Source organism: Chlorocebus sabaeus, chromosome 3 (assembly GCF_047675955.1).
Source record: "Chlorocebus sabaeus isolate Y175 chromosome 3, mChlSab1.0.hap1, whole genome shotgun sequence".
NCBI classification, from domain to species: domain Eukaryota; kingdom Metazoa; phylum Chordata; class Mammalia; order Primates; family Cercopithecidae; genus Chlorocebus; species Chlorocebus sabaeus.
In genome coordinates this window covers 94,222,412-94,238,018 of record NC_132906.1, presented here as the reverse complement: position 1 = coordinate 94,238,018, position 15,607 = coordinate 94,222,412, and the positions used below count along the sequence as shown (strand labels likewise).

Sequence of the window (15,607 nt, the reverse complement as noted above, 5' to 3'; positions counted from 1 at the left end):
TAAATCCCTGACATGGCTAACCCAGGGGGATAATTCTGTGGGCATGTCTCAAGCTCTCAGGTGCTTTGACACCACGTCAATCTCTGTACAGTCTGTATAAATCCCCGATGTGGCTAGGGCAGGTGTATGATTCTATGGACATGTCTCAGGTCACGGGTCCTTTGACACCGCGTCAATCTCCGTACAGTGTGTATTATAAATCCCCGAAGTAGGCCAGGTGTATAAGTTTCTTATGCTACTATAACAAATTCCACTTTGTGACTTAAAATAATGCAAATGTATTATCGTACTGTTCTGGAGGTCAGAAGTTTGCAATGTGTTTCACTGGGTTAAAACTGAAGTATCAGCAGGGCTGGTTCCTTCCTGGAGGCTCCCGGGAGAAACTTTTCTTGCCTTTTCCTGGTTCCTGCAGAGGCTGCATCCGTTGGTCCCCTTCAACCTCTGAGGCCAGCTGTGGCTCGAACGGTCTCTGTTCTGCCTCCCTCTTCCACTGACGAGCGCCTCTGTGGTTACTTTTGGCCCGTGTGAGTAGTTCTATAATCACTTCCCTATTTTAGTGTCAGCTGTTTGGCAATCGAGATTCCCTGGCCACGGACACTGACACAGGCAGAGGTTGTGGGGATCAGGATGTGGACCTCTGTGGGAGGCCATCCTTCTGCCTGCCACACTAGGTTTTCTTCATGTGAATGCAACAAATCGAGAACCAAGAGGCAAGAGCTCTGGACGGAAAAGTAGCCACACAAACTGAGGCGGAGTAGAGAACACACGGCTGGCTCTTCATTCCTTTTGCTTCTCATTCAGCAAAAAAGCAAAAAAAACTCCAGATTGCTAATAAAAGTATAGGGACTTTCTTCCTTTACAAATTGAGAATTTGCTAACCCCACCTCAAGATAATTTAGGTACTCTACGAAATTCTGGAAATATTTACTCTTTAGCATACTACAAAACACACAGACTTCAGAGTCAGTGTCAGTCCCCACCTTCGATCCTGGCCCTGCCATTTAAAAACCACGTAAACTTCAGCAAATTATTTAATGATTCTGAGCTCTAGTTTTCTTGTGTATACAACTTGGCAAACATTATACATGTGATCGGTCTTTTTAAATATTTGAGAAAGATATATTTTCTCTCAAATGGGCCATAATGAAAAAGTCAGTTACTGTCCATTAACTTTTAAAGGGACACATTAAAGAAATAGCTTAGCCCACCCATGTGAGGCCAGTCTTACTTTCCAGCACCCAAGCCAACAAACTTATTATAATTAAACATTTCCACAAATTTCTATAATACATCACTCAGTAACAAAGTCACATTAATGAAAAAAGAGTCTACTTAAAATTCCACCTTTCATTTACTGAAGTACTTTCAGGTGAAAAGTTCATGCTGTCCAGGATCTCTTCCAAAGGACCCTTGGAACTCAAGTGACGGTGCAGGTGCGACAGGCTGGCCACAGGCTGGGAACCGTGGCAGTGGAGATGAGCCACAGAGATTCACAATGCTCCTCTCTACGGTTTTGAAAGTTCCCGTGTTATACGAGGAAGCTTTGGTCATATTTATGAGATAAAATATGATCTGCAATCCTTCCGAACATGCAGATCAACTTCCATCAGGCCTGGAAGGCTGTGCAAACTCATGGTCTTGCCATAATTTTTTTTTGTTTTTGAGATGAAGTCTCACTCTGTCACCCAGGCTGGAGTGCAGTGGCGCCATCTCGGCTCACTGCAACCTCCACCTCCCAGGTTCAAGGGATTCCTATGCCTCAGCCTCCCGAGTAGATGGGATTACAGGTGTGCCCCACGATGCCCGGCTAATTTTTGTATTTTAAGTAGAGACAGGATTTCACCATGTTGCCCAGGCTGATCTTGAACTCCTGACTTCAGGTGATCCACCTGCCTCGGCCTCCCAAAGTGCTGGAATTACAGGCGTGAGACACCGTGCCTGGCCTGGACTTGCCATATTTGAATGTTACTGTACAGCTTTGGAATTTGAAACCACCTGCACGATTACTTTATTCTTTTCTTTTCTTGAGACAGGGTCTTACTCTGTCACCCAGGCTGGGGTGTGTTGGCACAATCTCAGCTCACTGCAACCTCTGCCTCCCAGGTTCAAGTGATTGTCCTGCCTCAACCTCCCGAGTAGCTGAGACTACAGGTACCCGCCACCACGCCCAGCTAATTTTTGTATTTTTTGGTAGAGACAGGGCTTCACCATTTTGGCCAGGCTGGTCTAGAACTCCTGACCTTGTGATCAACCCGCCTCGGCCTCCCAAAGTCCTGGGATTACAGGTGTGAGCCACTGAACCTGGCCTCAATTGCTTTATTCTTATCTGGCACTGAGGGCTGCAGCCGAGCCCCATGACACTGTGTAATCTCTGCGTTTCACAGAGTAAGTTATTACTGCTGACCATTACTATCGTCAAAAGGAGGGTTATTAATTCCTGGTGACATCTAACAAGAAAAGTGAAATCCCAATGAACTCATTTAAATGGTCATAACTACACTGATATAGCAGTACCATCTGGATAAAATAAACTAAAATGAGCATTTTATTCCACACATTGGAGCGAGAAAGCTGACAAGGGTGGTCAGTTATCCTTTGCTCATCGTTGCTGAATTGTAAAAATACAAATATTTGCCTGGGAACACAATGTAATGTAACGCTGGGCCCTTCAACTGTGATACGATCAGTGGATGTCCTCAATCCTGGGAACTCCTGGCATGAAAAAGCCACAGCACAAAACCAAGTGGTTTTCCTCCTACAGGAAATCTGGGAAAACCGAGGGGCCCTCGGCACCTCTCTTCACCTCCAAAGACACCATGCATTTTGCTGAATGACACGGGACAGTCATTCTTTTCATTTCTCACTTGTACGACAGACACCACAGCCAGAGTCCACAGCTGCCCTGGCTCTGATTCTGGCTCTGAGCTGGAACGTCTCACTCATGTCTGAGCCTCACGCTTCTGCCTGCCTCCTGTCCCTTGGGAAGTCCGTCTCTGGTTTTGTGTTACTCGCCAGCAGTGTTGTGTGCAGACAGGGAAGAGCATGGCCTCACCTAGCCTGCCTCTGGCCTCTGGCCACGAGACAAACCCGGGCACTGTCCTCTGCCAGCAGCCCGGGCGCCCGCAGGAGCCCCTGAAAGCTGTCTGAAGCCTCAGCTAGTGTTTACCTGAACACGGCCCCAGCACCGCAGGGCCCACCTGACAGTCCTGAAAACGACGGGGACACCGAACACCCATCTGCTTGGGACAACAAGCCACTCGCATGGAAATGAGGTCACTCTTTCGTTTGGGAGGCAGAGATGCAAAACACAGAAAATTATGCCAGGACGGTGGATTACTGATGCTGGAAATTCGTGAGCACCCAGAGGGGCTGTTAAGAAAAGTGCCTCTGGACAGGTGCGGTGGCTCACGCCTGTAAATCCAGCACTTCGGGAGGCGAAGGCGGGCAAATCACCTGAGGTCAGGAGTTCAAGACCAGCCTGGCCAACAATGGCAAAACCCTATCTCTGCTAAAAATATAAAAATCAGCTGGGTGTGGTGGTGGGCGCCCGTAGTTCCAGCTACTCGGGAGGCTGAGGCAGGAGAATCACTTGAACCAGGAGGTGGAGGTTGCAGTGAGCCAGTATCATGGCACTGTACTCCAGCCTGGGCGCAGAGAGAGACTGTCTCAAAACAAAAACAAAAACAAAAACAAAACAAAACAAAAAAAGAAAAGGGTCCCAGGCTCTGCGGAAGGAAGTCCAAGCCCAGTGCCAGACTGCAGGGTTTACGGACTAGTCTATCCTCTTCGGTGGCCTCAGATGCACGACTGAGCTCTAAGCCTCAGGGTTCACAGGGGTGTTTAGAAGTTACATGATATAATAAAACACGGAAATCATTTATACAAATATAAGTCATGAAAACACTGGCTATACCTACGAATTGCAGAGGGAAGTTTTCCTCCCCAATTACCAGAAGTGGATTCAGCTTTCTTGAAGGCATGGAGGGACAGCATAGGCTAAGCCAAGATTTAATTCTGTAGCCTCCTGTGGGCAAAGCAGGGAACCATGTGAATTCTGTGCCCTGAAGTACAAATCTGGAAAGGGAGGCATGCAGTGATCCATCACTTTCTGGAGTTCAGGATTCCCCACGTGGGGAGTGCATGCAGGCCTGGGGGAGCTCTGCACAGCACAAGAACCAGGGAACAGGGCACGCTGGGCTGTCATTGCGGGTTTTTGACACTGCCCAAAGTCTCTCCCCAAGAGGAAACGGAATTCTATCAATCACCGATCACCAGTAACTGCAGTTCCGTCAAACAGATGAGAAGTTAAAAATAATCCGACAGCGTTTTCATCCCGTTACGACTTCTTCCATGGCAAACGCTTTCATCCTTTGATTTCATAAAAGCAAACTTGCTGAGAGCAAGCTTCTGTGGTACTTAAAAAGTCTTAACTACTAGCATTTCTTTCTTTTAGGTAGAAATCATTTCCTCCCCGAGCCCAGGAAAACACAGATACACTGTCACAACTGTATTCTCCAAAATCAGCCATAAACTTATGTTTTACAAATTAGACAGCATTTTTTCACACATCCTGAGCTGTTAAATTAAAACAGTTATGAGTCCTCAAGTCCAGGCTCCAGAATTCCACTTTGGTTTATCTGGATCAAGGTTACTGTCAGGCCAGCTACCTGCCTAGATTCCAGACTCCAGCCTTTCTGAGGGCCTTTCCTTCCTGAGTTCTATTAGCAAAAGAGGTTATGCCAGACGTAATTTTCCCCTGAAATTACACAACCTCATCCACTTGAAACTGAGACTAAGCTGCTAATCCCACCTCTGTGAAGAGCCAAGATCTCAATGCATGGGTGGATTTGAGAGCACAGCCCCCTTCTGTCCTCAGAGGCTGCGATGAAAGGCGCCCAAGTGCTCTCCTGGCCCCGCCGCGCCCTCCACCTGCGCTCAGATGGCGCTGCTGAGAGCCTGTTGACCCCGGTCTGTGTGTTCCTGCGTGAGGGCTTCCTGGTAGGAAGGAGCCTTACGGCTTCTAAAAGGCCCTGAAAACCAGCAATAAGCCCACAAAACCCATCCTGACAACCCAGCCACCGCAGGGCTTCCCGGATCAGAAACCGAAGAGGCCTCAAGGGGCTCCAGTTCCACAGGGAGCAGCGGAGCGGGGGGAAGGGCCCAGCCGAGGGGGAGAGAGGGTAGCGCAGAGCCTGGGAGCAGGGCCGGGAGGCGTGAAGCCACCGAAGCCACTGCCTGCAGGGATGTTCGAAACAGACAGTAGGGAAATGACAAAACTTGAATGATACAGCAAAGGCGTCAGGAGTGGGAGGCAGAAATCGCCGTGCTCTGTCATCTCCTCCAGAACCGCCACGGGCAATCACAGGAAGCAGTTTCCCGCCAGCCCCTGCCAGGGAGACCAGGACCCTCCTCCAATGCCTGGATCAAGCTCGGCTGCTGCTGCTGGTTTCTTCCCTGTGGCCCCACACGGCACCTCATCTGCAGGTTTCTTCCCTGCGGCCCCACACGGCACCTCATCTGCAGGTTTCTTCCCTGCGGCCCCACACCGCACCTCATCTGCAGGTTTCTTCCCTGTGGCCCCACACGGCACCTCATCTGCAGGGAGAACCAGGCATGCCGGGCGGTCGGACGAGCTCTGCCCCAGGAACGGAGAAGCCAGCTCCCAGGAGGTGGGCTGGGTGATGCCTTCACAGCCCCCATCCGGCTCAGATGAGCCCCGCTGTGCGGGGGGGCCACGGTTCCACGCGCCCATCACCCAGATCCTGGAATCCCGCCCTACCAGTCCACAGTGGCACCACATGTGGACAGCTGGGTGCCCCCTGCCTCTCTGTACCTCTGGGCCACGTGGGCTGAGTTCTAAGAAGTACATCTGGGATTCGTTTTGGGCTGGAGGGTGGGTGAAGTACACACTAGCTCGGAAACTACCTCCAGTGAGCTCCGCCTGAGACTGCGCCGACTTTAAAACTTTATAAACATCACCACTCAGAGACAATATTTTGGATGTGAACATCACCACTCAGAGACAATATTTTGGATGTGATTTCTCATCAGTATATTTCTCCTTCCATGAATCATGCCTGGGAAACCACCCACAGCACTTATCTGGTTGGGACATTGTTTTTCAGCATTTCTATGTACTGTTTCTAGAGGTTAAAGCTATTAAAATTTTTTTGTAATCCTACAGTTACAAATTAAATAATCCCATAAAAATGCTTTAAAAAGGTGAACTTTTCTGTTGTAAAATATTCTTCAAAAATGTGCAACTCTTCAAGAGCACGTAAATAATTAAGAACCACAGGGGTCTACATACCAGGACACCTGGTGTGGATTAAGCAGATCTCCACAGGGGTCTACACATCAGGACACCCGCTGTAGATTAAGTAGGTCTACACAGGAGCCTACACATCAGGACACCCAATGTGAATTAAGTAGGTCTACTGCAGGGGTCTATACATCAGGACACCTGGTGTGAATTAAGTAGCTCTACATAGGGGTCTACACGTCAGGATGCCCGGTGTGAATTAAGTAGGTCTACCACAGGCGTCTACATGTCGGGACGTCAGGTGTGAATGAAGCAGGTCTACCACAGGGGTCTATACATCAGGACACCAGTGTGGATTAAGCAGGTCTACATAGGGGCCTACACGTCAGGATGCTGGGTGTGAATTAAGTAGGTCTCCACAGGGGTCTACAGGTCAGGATGCCTGTTGTCACTTAAGTAGGTCTACACAGGGGTCTGTACATCAGGACACCCAGTGTGGATTAAGTAGGTCTACACAGAAGTCTACACGTCACGACACCTGGTGTGAATTAAGTAGGTCTACACAGCGGTCTACACGTCAGGATGCCTGGTGTGAATTAAGTAGGTCTACACAGCAGTCTACACGTCAGGACACCTGGTGTGAATTAAGTAGGTCTACACAGGAATCTATACATCAGGAAACCTGGTGTGGATTAAGTAGGTCTACACAGGGGTGTATACATCAGGACACCCGGTGTCAATTAAGTAGGTCTACACAGGAGTCTACACACCAGGACTCTGTGACACGGTCACCCAAGAGTGAATTAAGTAGGTCTCCACGGGGTTTACACATCAGGACACCCAGTGTGAATTAAGTGCGTCTACATAAGAGTCTACATGACAGGACACTGGGTGTGAATTAAGAAGGTCTCCACAGGGAGTCTACACATCAGGGTGCCCGGTGTCAATTAAGTAGGTCTACACAGGAGTCTATACATCAGGACACCTGGTGTGGATTAAGTAGGTCTACACAGGGGTCTACAAGTCAGGACATCTGGTGTGGATTAAGTAGGTCTATCACAGAAGTCTATACGTCAGGACACCTGATGTGAATTAAGTAGGTCTACACAGGGGTTTACACGTCAGGACACCCAGTGTGAATTACGTAGGTCTCCACAGGGGTCTACACGTCAGGACGCCCAGGGTGAATTAAGTGTGTTTGCATGTAAGGACACACGTGTGAATTGTGGGCCACCACATGCGTCCCCGAGTGCAGCTCGGCCATGCGTGTGCCTGTGTTTGGCGCATCCATTTTGAAGGACAATGAAGATAAAATGGAGTCTGAACACAGGCACATGCGTTCCACATTATCTGGAAAGCACAGTTTACCCCGTGTTTAACGGCAGCAGCTAAATTTCCACCCTATTCTTAAGATCCGTTTCCAGGTCACTCTCTGAACGTGGGAAATGTGTGTGCACTTCCACGTTCCCGTCCATGGAAAGAAACATGCTCCGTTTAGACCGCGGCACTCTGCTCACGCTTCCTACGCTTGCCTGGGCTGCACCTCCTGAACAAGCTCAAAGACCTCCCCGGGTTCTGCATCTGGCCTGCGTTTGTTGGCTCTTTCTCCAGGGTGGCTGGTATCGTTTCTACCTTACCGGTGCTGAGACTCTGGCCAGGGTGGCCCACGACAAGCACATGGCCAGACGCCTCAGAAGTGGGAGCTGGGTGGGGTTTGGATCCTGGACTTCAGAACTGCGCTGCCTCTGTGACACGGCTGCCCAAGAGTGGAGACACTGCGCTGTGAGCCCTGGCCAGGTGGAAAGCCTTCTGTGGGTGGTCACCGGGAGGGAGAGTGCGGCACCCTTGGTGAGGTCCTGATCCGAAGCCTTTGCTAGGGGTGGCTGGTGGCCGTGACAGCAGGGCCAGGAGCAGAGCTGGTCTTTGAAACTGAGAAGCACTAACACCCCCTGGCAACTGCTTTTTAGACACATCGTGGACACTCAGACCCGAGTTACCTTGGACGAGACGATCCTGTTGTCTGGGTATCTCTGTGGGATGTAGGCCTCTGCGCCCGGAGGTGGCTCCCTGTGTCCCACGTAGATGGTCCTGCTGTCCACCCAATTCTCTTCTCCTGCACACTGCAGAAAGGAGAGCGGTGTTAGGCCGCTGCCTCAGAACCCGCATCAAAGGCTCTTGCCCAGAGTGTTGCCTTGAGGCACGTTCGTCGGAACAGAGACTTGCACCTGCTGCTGACAGCACTGCTCAGGGCTGCGGGGAGACCTGGGCCCTAGCACCCGGGACCGAGCCACCCTGTCTTACGCAGCCCTCCTGGGCCAAGGTCTTCTGGTGAGCACCAGGAGGGTGTGCGCTCCTGTGAGAGCCACACAGTGAACTCCAAAGCTGACTGCCAGTGGCAACGGCTCAGGGCGTGCACATAAGAACAGAATGCATGGCCAAATCGTAAGGCTTCCAAAACAGAAGAGACAGTGATGCTGGGAAAGGTCTTTAATGGCAGAAGAAAGAAAAACTAGGATATTGGGGTAGAAGGCAGGACTCGACTCCAGGGGTGGGGCTTGGACACCAGACCAGATTGAGGACTAGTGAAAACAGGGCTGGGGCAGAGGCAGTTTTCCATAAGACATGCCTGCCGTGTGCCTGTCGGTTTAGCATTGCCATGGCAACAGCCAGGAGCCACCGCCCCTTTCCATGGCAATGACCTGATTGCCTGGAAGTCACATCCTTCTAGAAATTTCTGCATAAACCACCCCTTAATCTGCATGCAATTAAACTTGCCCTGAGCTACTCCTCTCTGCCTATAGGGCAGTGCCGCTCTGCAAGGGCAGTCAGGGAGCTGTAGCCCTGCCTCTTCAATAAAGCTGTTTTCTTCCCCCTCCTGCTCCTGCTTGCCCTTGAATTCTTTCCTGGGCAAAGCCAAGAACACTCCAGGTTCTTGCCCCACTGTGGGGTCACCGGCCCTGCATTTGCACATGTAGAAGAGTCACTCAACCCTTCCGGGTGTCTGCTCAGGAACAGGAAGGCTCTCCTGCAAAGATGACTTGGGCCTGACCATCTGTATTACTCAGAACACTGTATTTGGAGGAGTCAAGGAAACAGCTCTGACAAGAAATATTTCAACAACACTCAGGCGGGCCATTTGATGTCAGCACGAAAACCACAAAAATACCTTAGCTCATAATGAGAAATCCAAATGCCACATCTGAATACGCAGCCCTGGCCATGGCCCCAGCCTACCTCAGAATGCACGGTCCCAGCACATGGTCCCAGGCCCGCCTCAGAATACGTGGTCCCGGCACATGGCCCCGGGCCCGCCTCAGAATACGTGGTCCTGGTGCATGGCCCCGGGCCCGCCTCAGAATACATGGCCTTAGCATGTGGCTCTCGTCCCACACCCCACTTCTCTGAAGGAACTGCAAGACACTAGCCTTTCTGGGGCATGAGAAACACAGCTGAAGAGGAGACGGAAGCCTCCTCCGCGAAGGGAACGCTGGTGCGATGTGACGGGAAGGACGAGTGGGCACTGTCGTCGACGGGCTGACCGTTGGCTGCTGGGCCACTCCTCGCCGCAGGCACGGCGACAGTTTCCCACTGGGCTTCTCACCCATGAGGGGGATGCCAGCACTTTCTCAGGGTCCTGGAGCATGAAATGAGGCAACAGGAACAGAACATGGCCAGGGGTCTGGCCCAGCACAGCTGCCTATGAACGCTTGGGGCGACTCCTCTCTGTGTGGGCTGCCCCTTGGTGCTTCAGGGAACTCTTGTTTTTTAAAGCCAAAAAAGGCAGACAAGGCCTGAACAGTCTGGAGTCCCTGTCTGCATGGTGCTCTCGTTTATAAACCCCACGCTGGCTGTTTTTGGTCTTGTTTATGTAATCAGCTCCTCTGCTCCTCTAACGTCCTTTCAGAGGAAGCCCTTCCACACCGTCCCACCCAGACGTCCCGGACAGGAGCTGTGTGAATGTCCACACATTTGCTGTAATAAAGTCCATCAGCAGGTAATTCACTTCCAATTTCTTTTATTAGGACTCAGCTTTGCAGAACAGTCTAAGTAAAATAAAGGCAAGAGATCACAGCAGTCCCCGTGTGCCCCAACTGTGTTTTCAGAGATGTTCGGCTGAGACTATGAACCAGCGTTTCCACGGGGAGCCGAGGCTTCCACGTTTCTGGGGACAGACGTACACAAGGCAGCCACCAGGCCAGTGAGGAGCACTCCACCCTCAAATGAGCCAGAGGCAGTTTTCCTCCGTGCGACCTTGGGTTGTGGCCTCCCCGCGAGCCTGCTGGCCATGCAGTAACTGTCATCCTAGACTCAAAGCCAGGTGGGCAGCGCAGCCCCACTGCCCTGACCACGCCACAGTCTGGCTGCCCCTCCCCACAAGGACAGGCCCTCCTCCTCGGGACTGGGTCTCCCTGCCTGACGGGGGTCTTCCCAGCTGCCTCTATTTTGTGGTGAAGTCAACAAACCTAAGGGATGCAGGGATGTGGACTTTAAAAGCATCTTAAGAGTTTCATAAATAAACTGCTGCCTATAAAGGCTAAGAAAAGACCCTGGCTCCTTTGTTTTCTCAGAACACAGCCAAACAGATGCTTCTCATTCTCGTGGAATCAGGAAATTGCACTGAATAAGAATATAAGTGAACCAGAAAAAGAGAGAAGAGCATACAGGTATCTTTTAATACAAAAGTAAAAATCCTAGAAACTTTCTTCTAAGCTTCAAAGACAGCAAATGAATTTCAGGAGTGGCCATGAGCCCAGACACTGGCTCTGAAAGCTGAACGCTTTCCTGGAGCCGTGTGGCATCGCCCACGCCACGGCGAGCTCACGCTGCCTGGACGCTTCCAGGCAGCAACAAAGGGACCCTGTCTCATGGAGGTACGATCAGGATGCATGAAGTCCACTCCATATTCTCAACAGTGCCGAGCAGACGTTTATCGTTAAATAATTACATCAAAAACAACTCAAATACAGCCCAACAGTGTAGTGGCGTTTAAACCGACACAAGTAGGAATGACTATTTTTGTCTGTGCCATGACATCACAAAATCAGCTGCCAACATGCAGTGGGCCTTGCCTGGCAAGTGGGCTGCTTGCCTGACAGCCTTGTCAGCATTAACAGATACCAGACTGGATCAGGAAAGGACCTGAGGCCATGAGGTCACTTAGATGGCCTCACCCAGGGCATCAGGAAGGTCAGAAACCTAAGTGTCTCTTCGGGTTCACACTTCGAACCAAAGGGAGCTCTTTGTGTTACATTCTCCACAAATGTTCACATTTTTTTTTTTTCAAAGTGAAAGCAAGTTTATTACAAAACTAAACGAATAAAAGAACGGCTACTCCATAGACAGAGCAGCCCACAAATGTTCAAATTCTAGGAAGACTAAACTGACCAAAAGGAACAGAGCCGAAAATATGCTGGACCCCCAGAGGATGTAGACACAATCCCAAACGGCGGCCTGGGGACGGGGCGCCCGGTCCCTGCTGCTCACTGGCTCTGTGGCTGTGGCTGCATCACACCACGTGTCTCTGTCAAATGTCGTCAGCAGCGACATGAAGGGATTAGGAGGGCCAACCTTCGTGGTCCTCCCAGCCCTAAGATTCTGGTTCTCTGTACAGTTAGCAACAAAAACAAATTCAGGAGCCCTAGTCATGTAACTTTTGAACCTCACCAGTCTTGAACCCAGGGCCAGACATGCTATGCATAAATGGCGGCACAGACAAAACAGGGTCCCCACCAGGCACAGTGGTTCATGTCTGTAATTCCAGCACTTTGGGAAGCTGAGGCAGGCAGATCGCTTGAGGCCAGGAGTTCAAGACCAGCCTGGCTAACATGGTAAAACTCCATCTCTACTTAAAAAAAAAAAAAAAAAAAAGAAAAAATTAGCTGGGCATGGGGGCGCCTGTAGTCCTAGCTACTCGGGAGGCTGAAGCAGGAGAATCGCTCGAACCCCAAGGTGGAGGCTGCAGTGACAAGATGGCTCCACTGCTCTCCAGCTTGGATGACAGAGCGAGGCTCCGTCTCAAACAAACAAACAAGCAAACAAAAAACGGGGTCACACCACACAGGGTTTTTTTCAGGATTCAGAGTAAAGACACAGGTAGTCAGGAAGCTCTCCAGGGCAAGAGGATGGAGACCCCAGCCTCTCTCTGTTCCCACACAGCTCAGTCAGCCCCACAGCCAGAGGCTTCCATCAGCAAAGCAAAGTTGAAACCAGGCATCAAACTGTCTGTGTCAAGTAGCAGGTTTCCTAACGACTCATTAACAACCCATTGTCCAAATGGCATCAGAAAGCCACGTGGCATGTCCCCTGGAGGGCTGGCATCAAGTTCCAGCTGAAGTAAAAATCTACCCTGTGCTGATGGGACTGACCAGAGGACACAAACTGACCAAGGGAAACATCTCGAGCAACTCCAGGAGGGGCACAAAAAATTCGGCGAGAAGGTTCACAGCTGCACTCTTCAAGCAAGACAAAGGTGGCAGCCTCCAAATGCGCGTCCACTGACGAAGGGACACACGGAAGGGAAGGAAGCGCTGACACCCACACCAACACACGTGGGGCCAGAAAGCATCCCGCGTGTGAAGCAACACCGTGTTGTGAGTCCATTCTGATGAAATGCCCAGAAAAGGTGAACGCAGGGACGGGGGCTGACGGGGGTGTGGGGGGGCTGTTGGGGGCTGGGCGAATGGCTGCCCAGGGGATGAAAAACTTCTGGGTTGGAGGGTGGTGGTAGTTGCTGATGGCCCCTGCCCGGCGGGTGAAAACCTTCTGGGTTAGGGGGAGGTGGTGGGTGCATGACTGAATATTTTCCAGTTGGAACCAACGGATTGCATGCTTTAAAAGGGAGGATTTTAAGGTATGTGAAATATACCTCAGTAAAAATGTTATATTTTCTTTTTAACGAGACAGAGTTTTGCTCTCATCACCCAGGCTGGAGGGCAGTGGCAAAACCTCGGCTCACTGCAAACTGCACTTCCAGGTTTAAGCAATACTCTTGCCTCAGCCTCCCTAGTAGCTGGGATTACAGGCAAGCACCACCACGTCCAGCTAATTTTGTATTTTTAGTAGAAATGGTGTTTCACCGTGTTGGCCAGGCTGGCCTCGAACTCCTGACCTCAGGTGATCCGCCCGCCTCAGCCTGCCAAAGTGCTGGGATGACAGTCGTAAGCCACTGCACCCAGCAGGAAAAGTCATTCCTAGATGTCAGAATTGCTTCTCTGTTTCAGTCTTCCGTGTAAATTCTAGAAATTTAGATATAAAGCTCTTCCTGAAAATCTCCGAAGAAGTGAAAACAATTTACTTTTAAAAAATAATTACTTTTTTTTAGAGATGGGGTATTGCTGTGCTGTCCTGGCTGGAGCACAGTGGCTATTCACTGCAGTGGCCATTCACAGGGACAATTAGAGTGCACCGTAGCCTTGAACTCCTGGGCTCAGGCAGTGCTCCCTGTGCAGCTTCCCAAAGCACTGAGATTGCAGGCATGCCACCATGCCCCCCAAATTACTTCAACTTAAAATGAGAATGTATTTCCAGCTACCTCAGTGTTTTACCAACTCTGAAAAGAGTTACAAGGTTTTGGCCCGGCTGCCATTTCTTACACAGCGTAACTGCATGGGAGCTGGAGTGTGTGGGGGCTTTCAAAGCTGCTAGCCCCGACCACCTCCTCTCACAGAGCCGCTCAGCTCAGCAAACCTCCGTCAACTGCACCTCACACACTGATGAGAGGCACGTGGAGGCTTCGAGGCTCTCAGGGCCTCCGGTGAGCTTTCTGTCCACCACATCAGCTGCTCACCTGGCCGCTAAAAAATACATTTTTGTAAAAGGTATGTGTGGTATGATGCTAAACATGACCATCTGTCTCATTTCCACGACTCACACAGAAGACTGTAGAAGAAGGAACAGGAAGGAGTGCCACAGGGTTGGGAAAACAGGAAAATGGACCCCAGCGTGCCTTTCAGACAGAGGTGCCCGCACATGGGCTGTGCCTTCCTTCCGGGCCAGGCCCAGGCCTCTCCATGCGGGGTGCCATGAGAGGACCTCCGAGAGGAATTCCACATCTGGAGTTGCAGGAGAAAGAAACAGTGAGCGGCGTGTGGGCAGCGCGTGGGGAGGGGGCGGCAGGGCCTCCCGGCTGCATGGAGCCCACGGTGAAGGAAGTCTCACATCCCTTCTCCTAATATGTGTGCTCAGGACACAGCACTGTGCAGCGTCCTGGCCGCCTTCCCACCCACCTTCCAGCGGGAGGGGGCTTCGCAGAGGGGCAGCTGTAACTACGTAGCATAGGAGTGTCAGAGAAAATGTCACCACAAATCGCAACAATGCAGCTACCTGGGCAGCCTCCAGGGCTCCTTCCCTTAATTATTATTATTATTATTTTCTTTTTCTGAGACAAAGTCTCGCTCTTGTCCCCCAGGCTGGAGTGCAATAGTGTGATCTCAGCTCACTGCAACCTCCGCCTCCCAGGTTCAAGCAATTCTCCTGCCTCAGCCTCCCAAGTAGCTGGGATGACAGGCATGAGACACCACACCTGGCTAATTTCTGTATTTTTAGTAGAGATGGGGTTTCACCATGTTGGCCAGGCTGGTCTTGAACTCCTGGCCTCAGGCAATTCGCTCGCCTTGGCCTCCCAAAGTGCTGGGATTACAGGTGTCAGCCACCGTGCCATCTTAATTATTTTTTAAAAGATAGTTTTGACATTTGGGATTGATCCACTGCTGCCTGAAAACACACAGTCTTTGTGCACATGCCTGGCAGTGTTGCTTTCTGACAGGTGCCAGTGCCCAAGCTTGGTAGTGCCTGGCGGTGTTGCTTTCTGACAGGTGCCAGTGCCCAAGCTTGGTAGTGCCTGGCGGTGTTGCTTTCTGACAGGTGCCAGTGCCCAAGCTTGGTAGTGCCTGGCAGTGTGGCTTTCTGACTGGTGCCCAGCACCTGTGTTCAGTGACTGAGGAAAATTTCCCCAAGGAGCAAACGCCCCTGAGGCCACTGCCACGGGAGCATGAACTCTAGACCCACAGTGCAGAGGCTCCAGGGGCAAGACGCCGCGTTTCAGAAGATCTACGATGCGACACTCTCAGTGTGCACCACAGCATGTGGGCAGATATTAATCCCAGGCCAGGAGCTGGAGCCTGTCACCTGACAGGTCATCTCAGCCGGGCGCAGGGGCTCACGCCTGTCATCCCAGCACTTTGGGAGGCCCAGGTGGGTGGATCACCTGAGGTCAGGGGTTTAAGACCAGCCTGGCCAATACGGCGAAACCTCGTCTCTACTAAAAATACAAAAATTAGGCAGGAGTGGTGGCACATGCCTGTAGTCCCAGCTACTTGGGAGGCTGAGGCAGGGAGAATGGCTTGA

At 51.1% G+C, this 15,607-nt stretch overlaps 1 protein-coding gene across 9 annotated transcripts in view; it reads right to left on the bottom strand.

Annotated features, from left to right (window-relative positions):
- ATP11A (ATPase phospholipid transporting 11A) overlaps positions 1-15,607 on the bottom strand; it is a 186,866-nt gene that overhangs the window by 80,608 nt on the left and 90,651 nt on the right. For all 9 annotated transcript variants that reach the window (XM_007960940.3, XM_007960941.3, XM_038007904.2 and 6 more), the window contains exon 2: positions 8,260-8,382. In XM_007960940.3, coding sequence (XP_007959131.3) covers positions 8,260-8,382 — 123 coding nt within the window. The remainder of the gene's footprint in view (positions 1-8,259; positions 8,383-15,607) is intronic.